General features: G+C 34.7%; 1 protein-coding gene across 1 annotated transcript in view; it reads left to right on the forward strand.

Moving 5' to 3' along the window:
• The window catches only part of SPAG16 (sperm associated antigen 16), a 1,250,545-nt gene that overhangs the window by 748,249 nt on the left and 489,599 nt on the right, over nucleotides 1-12,697 (forward strand). The window contains exon 13 of the mRNA XM_044667518.1: nucleotides 8,345-8,471. Coding sequence (XP_044523453.1) covers nucleotides 8,345-8,471 — 127 coding nt within the window. The remainder of the gene's footprint in view (nucleotides 1-8,344; nucleotides 8,472-12,697) is intronic.

The following is a 12,697-nucleotide window of genomic DNA, read 5'->3' on the forward strand; positions in this document are numbered from 1 at the left end:
TATATATACATATAATACATATATATACATATAATACACATATGCATTATTTATATATGTATAAATGTGTTTCTACATATACAATAACATCCCGCTTATAAGAAAAAACTCCCTCGGAGACCACTGTGATAATTAGATTAAGTCTACACTGCCCATCTTTAGATTTAATCACCAAAGGTGAAAACACCTCTAATTCTGGGAGGTCTATAACCCATGTGTGCTAGAGTGAGGGACAAATCAGAATCAACTGACCCATCCCCTAGGTGGTCTATGAGAATCGTCTATTGTGATTGGACATGCATGAAGCATAAATGATCCCTTTAAAAGGAGAAGGTCCTCATCAGCTGAGGTCTTCTGTGGAAGAGAGCATGTGGTGAGGACCTCTTCTGGTTCATGGAGGAGTGTTGGAATGCTGAGACTCTGGTGGGACCTCTGACTACTTCCCTTTGAATTGTAACATGGGTAAGTTAGGCTGACTCTCTCTTTCTTCCCTTGTCATTTCTAGAGGCTCTAGCCTTAAGGAGGCCTCTCTTGCCTCTCTAATTGTAAAAGGCCTTGTGACTAGAAGCCTTGTTTAATTCACCTCTGTGCCCCTCTGCTGGGGGCCTCTGGTCCAGGCCAGAGTTTCTCTCTCAATTTCTCTACCTTCAACCTTCCTAATTGTAAATAAATCTCCATAAAAGTCAATTTTGAGTTGACATTATTCTTAATTGAGGATTAATAATAGTTCAGTCCTCTGGTGACCATCTTTTAATATATTGAACCCATAAAGCCCCTTTCCTTACACCACAAAGAAATAAAAATAAACATTTTTCACTCTTAGCTTTAGCTTCAGTCTTCTGAAGGAATGCCTTTTATGGTTCTATATCATAAGACACAGGTTCTTAAAAATAAGTGACCACTTTACTTAGGATATTGACTTTCAGAAACTCTCTAATCCAGCTCTCCAGCATTTCATTTTTTTTCTTCCCTCATGTCCCACTGCAATAAAAGACAGGAAAAATACATAGAACTATTCATATTTTTGCCTGATTAAGCTGTGAAGTAGATAGCAGATTACCTCTAAAGTTGATGGCAACCAACAACCAATATGTGCCTTTGAAGTAAGCAGAAAGTATTTATAGACAAATGAAGATTGCTGTTTTAATCATTAAATTAGAATTATGGAAGCAAAAGTAAACAGAAGAACTTCTGAGGGTTCTCACTCTATTAGAAATCACAGTAGAAAGTGAAAATGATTGCAAATAGAAAAAAAGAGAGCATCAGGAACAGATGGGCTGTTATTTTAAAACTGAGTTCAGTGAGTAGTATAAACAATGAAGAATACAATATTTTTTAACTCAATGTTGGTTAATGTTTTGTTAAGAATTCCCCTCATAGTTGGTATGTTATTTATAATATAACCAAAATGAGAATTTTTTTCAGATGATTTCAGTTAGACTTTATCTAAATAAAATGTATTGTCTATATTCAAAAACTTTTCTAAAACTATAACCCAATTTCCCTAGAACAGTTTAGAAATCAGTAAAATGATCAATCATCATATATTGATTAAGGACCTACCATGATATCTCAGATAATATGTTACTGCCAAGGATTCTGACAAAAATGAAACAGCTTCTGCTGCAAAATAAATGGCAGTTAATTTGGGGAGGAGGAAGAGGACATGGTTATCTAGGTGAATCAGAAAATGCCTTACAGAGAAGATGAAGCTTTAGCTGAACTTTGAAGAAAAGTAGAGATTCAGAGACTGAGCTGAGCTAGGCAGGACAGTCGGTATCTATGTGGCATACTGCATAGTGCATGAGTCTTAGAGACAGGGAGCTTTGAATTTGAGTTCAAGTCCTGCCACAGACACAAGTTATATGACCCTCAAAAAGTCCCTGCACCTTGTCCTCACTCAGGACAAGGCTCAAATGATGTGCTGCTTCTCATTCTTATTATATATCTCTCTCATCTTTATGTTAATAATCAATGAATGCCTTGAATAGCCTGAAGAGATTTTTTTGTCTAGTTATAATTTCTTCTTAAGCAAAAAGCAGGTTATCAATAAGATTGGATCCCTATTTTCTACATAGACAAAAAGTTATTCTCCACTTTCCACATGGGGTACTCGGAACCTCAGAGACCACTTTTTAAAACCTTCATTTTGTGTCATTTGCGTCACTTTTGTGGCTGCAGAGACTCCAGAATATTTAATGGCAGATAATTTATTTTTCTCATCATATAAAATAACAATAACAAAATATAATTAAATAGATTATTCAAAAATTCAAGGTTATGTTCTCTCATTTGTGATATCTGCAAATTCAGATGTCGGTAATATCATATAAAAGTGCCATATCCTGATGGATTGTCCTAGCAGTTGGCAGTAAATATGATTAAAAATCTCTCATTAATATTAGCTATTAAAAAGTACAATATGTGGAGTTAGAAAGACTTTACTTAGTCTTGAGTTTGATTTTCAGTTTTAAGTTCTCCATAGAAAACTTTTATATTCCTAACTAAAATAAAATATGAGTAAATCATTAGCATTTCTACATTACTTTAATTGCAGTAGTATTACTTATAAAAAGGAATAAAAGACTTTTAAAAGGCGATAGAATCCTCTTCCCTCTTCAAGTCAATATCAGGCATCAGTTCTTTCTCTTAATATTCACTATCTTCTTTTGCTACTCTACAACCTAAATGTAAAGGTCTAAGATCATGTAAGACTCCAGTAATCTTAATTTTATTTAAGTCACTTCTTTGGTACAAATGAATATTGGTACAAGCCTGGGATGTTAAAAATACAATTTAGTACCTAAACACTTGCCCTCTTATTAAAATTAAACAAAAGACTTGGGCCTCACACTATTTTCCTCCCACAGCAAGCTAATGTACAAGAAATAGACTTTAAATGAAAGTGTATCTCAGCTCAGAAAGCAGACGACATTGTTTTATGGGCAGTTGGAGGTTTGAAGAAATAGCAATCACTCAGCTAACAGAGTGATAAATTAAATCCGAGGGCGGGGAAAGAGAGAGAGAGGAAAGAAGGTGAGATGGAGGATAATACAGGAGGTGAGTTGAGAGGGGGAAATGGCTCATGAGCTAGCTCATCACTGTACAATAGGATAACAGCAGAAAGGGGAAACAAAGAAAATTGCATCAGGCTTCAGTGTTTATGTTTTTGATAGAAATGTGCAAATCATTTCCTTCCCTTCCAGTGCTGTCATGGTCCATCACTTTAGTCCATTTTCACCTTGTGAAGGAATTCTGAATGGGCCTTCCTGCTCTGGCAGCTAATTAATCTCTCACAAGTCTGTTCTTGCAGTCTGTCTGCCTGGGATGCCCCTCATACCTTAAGCCAGTGATTCATGACAAATGTACCTTTTTTCCCTTCTATGTAGTGTTCTCTTCGCTTAAGCTAAATGAAGACACATCTTCCCCCTTGCTTTTTGGAAAGTACATAAATTATGATTGCTCAGTAAGATATTTGTTACTTCCCACCACAAATGAGTATCCCTCAAAATTGCTTGAGTTTTAATGAAAACTAACAAATCTTCAATCTATTTTGGATATAGAAAATATGAAGATTTAAACAATATATCTGTAGTAAGAACATTTTAAGGACATAAATGGCTTTTACTTGGTTGTTTGTGCTAGGGAGATACATTAGTTTGTTTTGATGTTTAGTTATTGAGTTCAAATCCTTTCTCTGATCATATCATATATCCTCTCCGAGCCTCGGTTTCTACATCTTTTACATGATGTAACTATTTGACATCAATGTTCTTTTCTAGCTGAAAGCCTATGGCTCTTTGAGTTTATGATTCTTCTATAGTTGGTTTTTGTCTTCCTCTGCTCTGTCCAGCACTTGAAACAGAAGCAATACACTAAGACTCTATCCTCAGTTCTTTTCTCCCCCTTTTACATTATGACTTTCCTGTTCATTCCCATGGCTTCAATCAACTTAAATCAAACTCTAAGGTAGCAAAATGCTATAATAAATAGAGTGGAGTCCTTGGAGTTAGGAAATACCAAATTCTAGTACTGTGTCAGATACTTAGTGGCTGTGTGATCCTAGAAAGTCACTTAGTCTTTTTCAGACTTAGTTTCCTCATCTGTAAAATAAGGAAAACAATAGTACCTTCCTTGGAGGATTGTTATGGGGATCAAATGAGATAATATAAGTAACTCTCCTACCTTTTGAACTCCACATCAACATTACCAGCTATTGACTTGACATCTCAATTTTATTGTTTATTGGCACTTCAATTTCACAATATCTAAAGTGGATTTTTTTATCTTTTCCACAAAATCTACTCTATCCTGACTTACTTTATGAAAACAAGTACCTATTGATGAGAAGAGTGATTTTATGAATTAGTTCAATGGTTAATATTCTACTGTGAAGAATAATCATCCATTACTTTAAGAACCTATGCTTTAATTGAAAGTGTGAAAAGGGGGCAGGCCTAGAGACAGGAGGTCCTAGGTTCAAATCCAACCTCAGACATTTCCCAGCTGTGTGGCCAAGTCATTTGACCCCCATTGCCCACCCTTACCACTCTTCTAACTAGGAGCCAATACACAGAAGTTAAAGGGTTTTTAAAAAGTATTGACTACCAGATACACAATTCCAGAAGTAAAAATCCTATATGATTGTGGAAATTCAGATTTATTAACACTGAAATTTATAAATCATTAATGTTCAAAATGTAAAACTAAACAGAAGCTTTAATAAATTTTCTAATTGTTTTTTTTTTCATTTTTGATGATTTATCTAAGATTAAATGATGGTATTCCAGTATAAGCATTAGTCCAATAAAATAGACAGTTCAAAATCAGTATTATTTATTTCTTCACTCCCTAACACATCCTAAATTTTCAGAAATTCTAGAAGAGAAATTTTTGAGTAGGATGGTGCTGAGGTTGGCCCTTCTCTTCTATGTTTCCCCTCCCTTCCCCAAACATATCTAATTCTTACTCATCTTTCAAGGCTGAGCTCAAATACTACATTTTCTGTGAAGTTTTACTTAGTGTCCCCAGAAATAATTTCTTTCTTATTTGTATTTCTTTGTAATGAAATTTCTAGAGTTCCCATGAAGTCACATTTAGAGTGATATATTCTGCTCCATATGTGTACCTTTTCACAATCACCTTGCCATTAGCTTTAGAAGTCCTAGACATCCTGCTGAGAATAAGATGAAGAGAGAATCTTTACATTTGTCACTAGAAGGATGTGAATCAGCGACCCTTGTGTTCTTTGTCTTTCTACTCCTAACCACTTTTTCTTTTAAAACATGCCTTGAAGATAAAAACACATAAAAAATAAATCTGCCATTATTGATAAATTGGCCATACTACCTTAAGTTAAAAATATCGTTTATAACATTTCAAAAGGTACAAAATAACTATAGACCTTCATGGTCAGTGATTTCCTAGGGAAAAATGGCAAGAGGTTTATGGGAAGTGACCTGTTATCAGTTGTGTATTTGCCAACATTTGGTATCCTCTCCTAGTTCTACCCATTCTTCTTACACTATTTCCTTATAAACCAGTGGTTTGCTTTATGCCAGTAACCCTTGTCCCCTCCCTTGATTTACTTACCTTTCTACCCCCTCCCTTATTCTTCCCCTCTTTTTATTTTTAAGGCCTAATGAATTCCTTCCCCCTTCTTCTCCCTTCCCTTTTTTGACCTCCCCACTTCCCTGCTCCCCTTGGTTTATCTCTTCTGACTTTCTCAATAGGGTTAGATAGAGTTTTATATCCCAATGGATAAAGCTACTCTTCCCTCTCAGGGTTAATTACACTGAGAGTAAGGTTTAAATATTACCTCTTAATGCTCTCTTCCTCTCCTTCTTAAAATAGTATTCATCCCTTCCACTTCCCATGCCCTCTTTGTGTGTAATAGAATATCCTATTTTTCTTATTCATTCAAGTTTCTCTTGGTGTCCTCTACTATTTACCTTCCTCTTTCCCACCCCCATATCAACGTAAACCATTTAGTATTCCAACCTCTCCCTATGAATTCTAATTACTACAATAGTGAATTCTATAATAGTGACTAGAATTCCTTACAGAGAATTATACATAACGTTTCTCCACATAGGAATACCAATAATTAGATCATATTAAAGCCCTTACAGAGGCAAATTTAAAAAAAAATGAGTTTTCTTTCTTTCCCCTCTATTTCTTATTTACCATTTCATGTTTCTCTTGATTTTTGTGGTTGGATATCGAACTTTCCATTTAGTCCTGGTCTTTTCTGTGCAAATACTTGGAAATCTCCTATCTTGTTGAATGCCCCAACTTTTCCCCTGGAAGTATATAGTCAGTTTTTTTTAAACCCTTGTACTTCGGTGTATTGTCTCATAGGTAGAAGATTGGTAAGGGTGGGCAATGGGGGTCAAGTGACTTGCCCAGGGTCACACAGCTGGGAAGTGGCTGAGGCCGGGTTTGAACCTAGGACCTCCTGTCTCTAGGCCTGACTCTCACTCCACTGAGCTACCCAGCTGCCCCCTATAGTCAGTTTTGATGGGTAGTTGATCCATGGTTGAAGGCCCAGTTCTCTTGCCTTTCTGAATATCATATTCCAGGCCTCGAGGTCTTTTAGTGTGGAAGCTGCCAAATCCTTTGCGATGCTGATTGGTGCTCCTTGATATCTGAATTGTCCCTTTCTGGCTTCTTGTAAAATTTTTTCTTTTACTTGGAAGCTCTTGAATTTGGCTACTATTTCCTGGGGGTTGTCTTTTCTGGGTCTAGTGTAGAGGGTGATCTATGGATCCTTTCAATGTCTATATTGCCCTCTTGTTGTTGAACTTCAGGGCAATTTTGCTGAATAATTTCTTTTAGTCTGGAGTCCAAATTTCTATTATTTTCTGGTTTTTCAGGAAGACCAGTGATTCTTAGATTGTCTATTCTAGACCTGTTTTCTTGGTCTGTCACTTTGTCATTGAGACATTTCATTTTTCTTTCTATTTTATCAGTCTTTTGACTGTTATATTTGTTCTTGCTATCTTGAGAGATCATTAACTTCTAATTGCTCAATTCTAGCCTTTAGGGACTGGTTTTCCTTTTCAGTCTGGTCATTTCTGGTGTTCAATTTGCTTATCAGTTCATTTGATTTCTGAGCCTCACTTTCTAATTGAAAAATTCTGCATTTTAAACTGTTATTTTCTTGCCAGATCTCTTCCATCTTTCTCATCATCTCAGATTTGAACTCTTCAATAGCTTGTGGCCAGTTTTGATTATTTTGGGAAGGTTTGGATATGATTACTTATTCTTCTCTGCTTTTTAGTCCTTTGTCTGGATGTTATCTGTGTAAAAGTTGTTGAGTGTTACAGATTTTTTCTTGATGATCTTTCTCTTTTGGGGTTCTTGCCTCTGGCTTGCCATTGTTAGCCTTGCACCCTCTCAGGTTTATCCTCACACTCAGGGTCTGTCTGCACTCTTTAGGCTCCTGAGGTCTCAGGTCTAGTTGTTCTCAGGGTCAAGCCTCCTGGTGGACCCCTTGCTTGTTCCTCGGCCCAAGGCTCCTTTAACAGTCTCAGGGCACTGCTTCCAAAGTTGTGCACCCCTCTGCACTGGGTCCCCACTCAAAGTCCTTGCCAGGGCTCAAGATCTGAGTCCTCACCTGCACTCAGGATTAGTGTCTGGGCTTGAGTCCATGCCCTCACTCGTGCCTGCTCTCAGGGTCTGTGTTCAAAGTCTGCATGTTCTTTAGCCTCTTGGGGTCTTAAGTCTTACTGCTCTCAGGAGCAGGCCCTGGTGACCGCAGGTAGCTGCCAAGGACTTAATGCATGCCCCAAACTTGCTCTAAGTCTTGTTCTCTGGCTTTGGCACTGTAGGTGGTGTGGGGTGGGGGAGGGGTTTGCTCAGCTCACCTTTTAGTGAGAGCTGTTTCACCCCTTTATAGCATGGAAATGCCCCGATTCCATATACCTCCAATGCTGTGCCCTGTTGTGGGGTCCCTTCTCTCCTCTGGATTTGTTTTTTTGTCTCCCTGAGGAATCCTATATGTTTTGGTTAGGAGAAGTTAAGCAGCTGTTTTTTACTCTGCTGCCATCTTTACCAAGAAGCATTTATTATCACTTAAAAATGAAATGAGCAAACAGAAAAAAATAGAAGGGATTTTTGGATTAAAAGCTATTTTAAGTTAAAACTTAATTTTCAAGGTAATGCTATTAATTTGTTACTCTTTTTTTGATTTCTTCCCATTTTGAAATTTTTTGGTTTTGATTTTATTTCTTCTTCACTTTAAGGAAAAGAATCCTTTGAATCTAAGAAAGTTTACTATTTCAGTTGTTATTTTATTTTTGCTCTTACCTTTCCTACTGTCTTTTCTTTTCTCCAATTACAGTGAAAGATGCAGATATACCTTACGTGGTCACACAGATTCAGTCAACAGTATTGAATTCTTCCCTTTCTCCAACACTCTTCTCACCAGCTCTGCAGACAAATCTCTGTCTATTTGGGATGCTAGAATGGTAAGTTAATTATTTGGCTTCTTTGAAGATATGTAAGCATTACAGTTAACCAAAAATTGATGAAGTCTGTTAAGGGATTCAGGAATGTGAATGCTAACTAGATGCCTAAACCTGATCTTCCATATATGATATAACCAACATCTCATTTTTATCTCTATATTTTTCATTTCTTTTTGGCACCTAGACCACTTTCATGCTGTTTGCACCATTTTATCTGTTTATACTCTCACTAGCTGCTTGTTCATCTTACCCAACATTACATTTCCTGAATAGATGATACAGTTTTCTTTATGCATTTGTGTATAGCTCCTCATAGGATAATGGGGTGATCCACAGAACTCCTGCTCTGCTGGAATAGGACAATACTAATGAAACCTATGAATTTAGGCTATGGAACTGGGTAAGCTAGTTGTAGTTTATCACAGAGTCATATCTGTTCTTGTTACTAATGGACAACTCTACACTAGATGATCTCATCATGATTCTTCTTTACTCATTAAAATCCAATGGCTCCCTATTGTCTCCAAGGTAAAATATAAGCTAGATGATGTTTGAGCTACATATGTTAGAGGAAGAAAGGGACTATATAAAGTGGAGATAAGGAGCTACTGCATTCCAGGCATTATGGAATGCCTATACCAAAGGCATGGAAAGAGGAGATGTAATATTCCATGTTAGAAAAATAGAATGTCAGTTTGTCCAGATTACAAAGTATTCTAAGAAGAGTAATACCTAATAAGACTAGAAAGATAAGCTGAGGTCATGTTATATATGGCTATTTTAGATAAACAGAGGAATTAATATTTTATGCTAGTGGTAGTAAGAATTCACTGAATTTGGTTTAATAGAGGAGCCACATATTCAAATCTACAGTAAAGGAAAATTATTTTGAGAGCCATGTGTATAGGAAGGAATGGAGTGGTATGAGATTTGAGGGACAGAGACCAATTTGGAGGCTATTGAAACATTCTAGGCAATAAGAAATGAAAGCTTGAAATAAGATGACTGTGTGAGTGCTAAAAAGGGTTTCTATTTGGTTATGGAGAAATGGATGAGGCTCTCTACCTTTATTTCCCATCCTTTCCAATTCCACATGCTATAGGCACAAGAAAAAAATATAAGTTTTAAGGTCATGCTACGATATTGGAATCCCATCTTTGCTATTTAGTGTCTATATGACCTTGGCCAAATCACATAACCTCTTTGTGCCTCAATTTTCTTACTTGTAAAATTAAAATCTTGAACTGTGGGGAGCTGATGGTCCCAGCTAATTTTCTATGATTCTAAAATGTATTAACTTGATTAATGAGCAACACTTGGATTGTTCATTAGAGTTCTCCAAAAGCAAAATGGTTAATCAGATGAGATCAAATTAGCTTCTGATAGTGGCAGCCCTTCTATAAAGTACAGGTTCCAAAAATTTTTATGTGCTAAAATATGTTCCCATATGTTCCATGACATATGGCCATACCTCTCACATAGCTCTTACTGCCTGTCCCTTATTTTCATTTAGACTTTATTGTAAATTTCATACAAAGATATTTTGAAAATTACTATGCATAAAAATCATACAAATATCTTTATTTTTAAAAGCCTTTATATCAAAGAGTATCAGCAATCCAGAAAAAGGGAAATATTAGTAGGATTTTAAAACCTCTTCTCTAGTTGAAATTTACATAAAATATAAGCATAAGTGCTATGTATTTAAATTCTGATTTTACTTAAATTTATGTGCATTAAACATTACTTGATGACAAATAAATTGGGACAAATGTGTTAGGAATTTATGTATTAGAATCTATTGTAAGCCAACTAATCAATAACACCATATACTACATTTTCTTTGCTGTCTTTCTCTATTTTTCATGTGCTCCTTTTATCTAGTTTTTATAATAGATTTATGAGTCTATTATTCCCATGTCATTATCAGCTTTTCTTTTATTGTCTTTTTAAGTTACATACTTTTATATAGTTACCTTAAATTCACAATGAAGTTACATATAGTTTTCAATGAATATACAGTTTATAATCGAGGTTTTCCTTTTTAACTTCATATTTTTTTAGTTATGGGAAATGCTATGTTACAGTAGAATAAACACTAGAATTAGAATATAAAAAAGAGTGGTCTGAGTCTTGGTTCTACCATTAATGTTCAGTTTAAAGTAACAATCCATAAGCCCAAGTTTTTAAATCTATAAAATGAAGAATTTTATTAGATGTTATGTAAGATTCTTTCCAAATCCAAAAATTTTCTGCTTTAACGTATTTATGGCTTATTTAAATATTAATAGCTTATTTGTGTATATTGATCCTAAAGCATGAATTAAAATGTTAAAATAATTTCAGATTTTTAAAAAGCATTTTATAAAAGAATATATAAAAGCGTATCACTATGTATAATATATGTGTGTATATATAAATACATTATTTTAAGATTAAAGCTATGACTGTTCATTTTATAAATAATAGTCTGTTCCTAAAGCCTTGGAACCTAGACACTATAAAGGATTTTGATCCACCCTCCCTTATTAAAGAGTTGCCTCAGTTTTATGTTCATCTTTTGCTAACGAGATTTATTATTACAAGTATTTTTCCCACCCTTTACAAAGTATCTATTGTGAAAATAATGTATGTTACTTATTTGCATCTATTCTCTTAAATAAAAAGCTAAAGGACTAATATTTGACAGGAAGATTGTTTTTTTATTAAAATTGATATTCATTTCTGCCTTAAATACCCAGAGGATTTTTAATTTTATGTTAATAATTTTGTATAAAATGCATACACTACGAAAACTTGTGTTTAATGACAAAATAATGATTTAGATTAAGAATTTGGGTAAAGATTTAAGATTTTCCATTAGAAATCATATCAATTCCTGTTTATTGCTATTATGAAAAAGCTATGTAAGGAGAAACTAGGTAGCTCAATGGATAGAGAGCCAGACTTGGACATGGGAAGTCCTTGTTTCAAATCTGGCCTCAGGAATTTCCCATCTGTGTGACCCTGGGCAAATCACTTAATCCAGTTGACTAATCCTTACCACTCCTTTGGCTTGGAACTAACACTTAATATTGATCCTAATAAATTCTTCAAAGTATTTCAGAGTAAATGCATATTTTGTATTTTTGTGAAGAAAATATGTTATGTATGCTAAAGTAGTTTAATTTCTAGAATGTGAAGGATCAAAACTTAAGTTAATGAACTTTTTATTGACCTACATAAAGTATTTATAAATTAGACTTTCTCTTTAAAAACATTATTTTTAAAGTAATAGGAAATTAATTAAACTTTGAATAATCATAATTAATGAAAGAACTTAATTTTAAAAGTTTGAAATGAAAATTTTACTAATTTTTTAAAAACCTAACAATTACATTGCAACTGAGCAGAATGTATTATTTAGGGTAATAATCGTCTAATATATTTGTTTTGTACTAAGGCCTGCTAATTACAGAAAGTGAGTTACTAATTTGCTTTATCTAGCTACAAATAAAGCACACAGACAGTAATGAATCTCTTATCATCTCAAAAGAAGAAATTTAATTTTTCAGAATTAATTGAAAGATACAGTTTAGAAATACTATCTTTGACCTCAACTAGCTTACAATCTTAAATATATAAAAGTAAATGTGGTATAATTTCTTTGTGAGTGTATGAGAGAATGAAAGAGAAAGACAGAGAAAGGAGGGGGAAAAGGGTAGAGGAGGAAGAGAGAAAAAAAGAAAAAGAGAGACAGAAAGAGAAACAGACAGACAGACAGAAACAAAGACAGAGAAATGAAAGAGGTTAAATAAGGAAAGGATATAAAAGATTGCATGTGAGCTGAGCCTTGAAGGAAGCTTAGGAATTATAAGAAATGGTGGTGAAGAAGGAATTCATTTAAGACATAAGAAATAGTCTATGCTAAGGAATACAGATGAACACTTGAATTCTCAGGGAACAGTTTGGCTGAAAGATAGAATACATGAAAGACAGTAAAGTACAATAATTGGAAAGATAAGTTGGGGCCAAATTGGGAAATATTTTAAATGCTATATGGAGTAACCTGTATTTTAGCCTAGAGGCAATAATGAGCCATTATAGGTTCTGTGCAGAGTAATGGCCTGGTTAAACTTGTGATTTAGGAGGATTATTCTGACAGACATGAAAAGAATTATTGAAGAGGGAAGAAGCTGGAAGCTAGGATCCCATTTAGAAGGTTATTGTATTAATTCAGCCAAGAA

Source organism: Gracilinanus agilis, chromosome 3 (genome assembly GCF_016433145.1).
Source record: "Gracilinanus agilis isolate LMUSP501 chromosome 3, AgileGrace, whole genome shotgun sequence".
NCBI lineage: Eukaryota > Metazoa > Chordata > Mammalia > Didelphimorphia > Didelphidae > Gracilinanus > Gracilinanus agilis.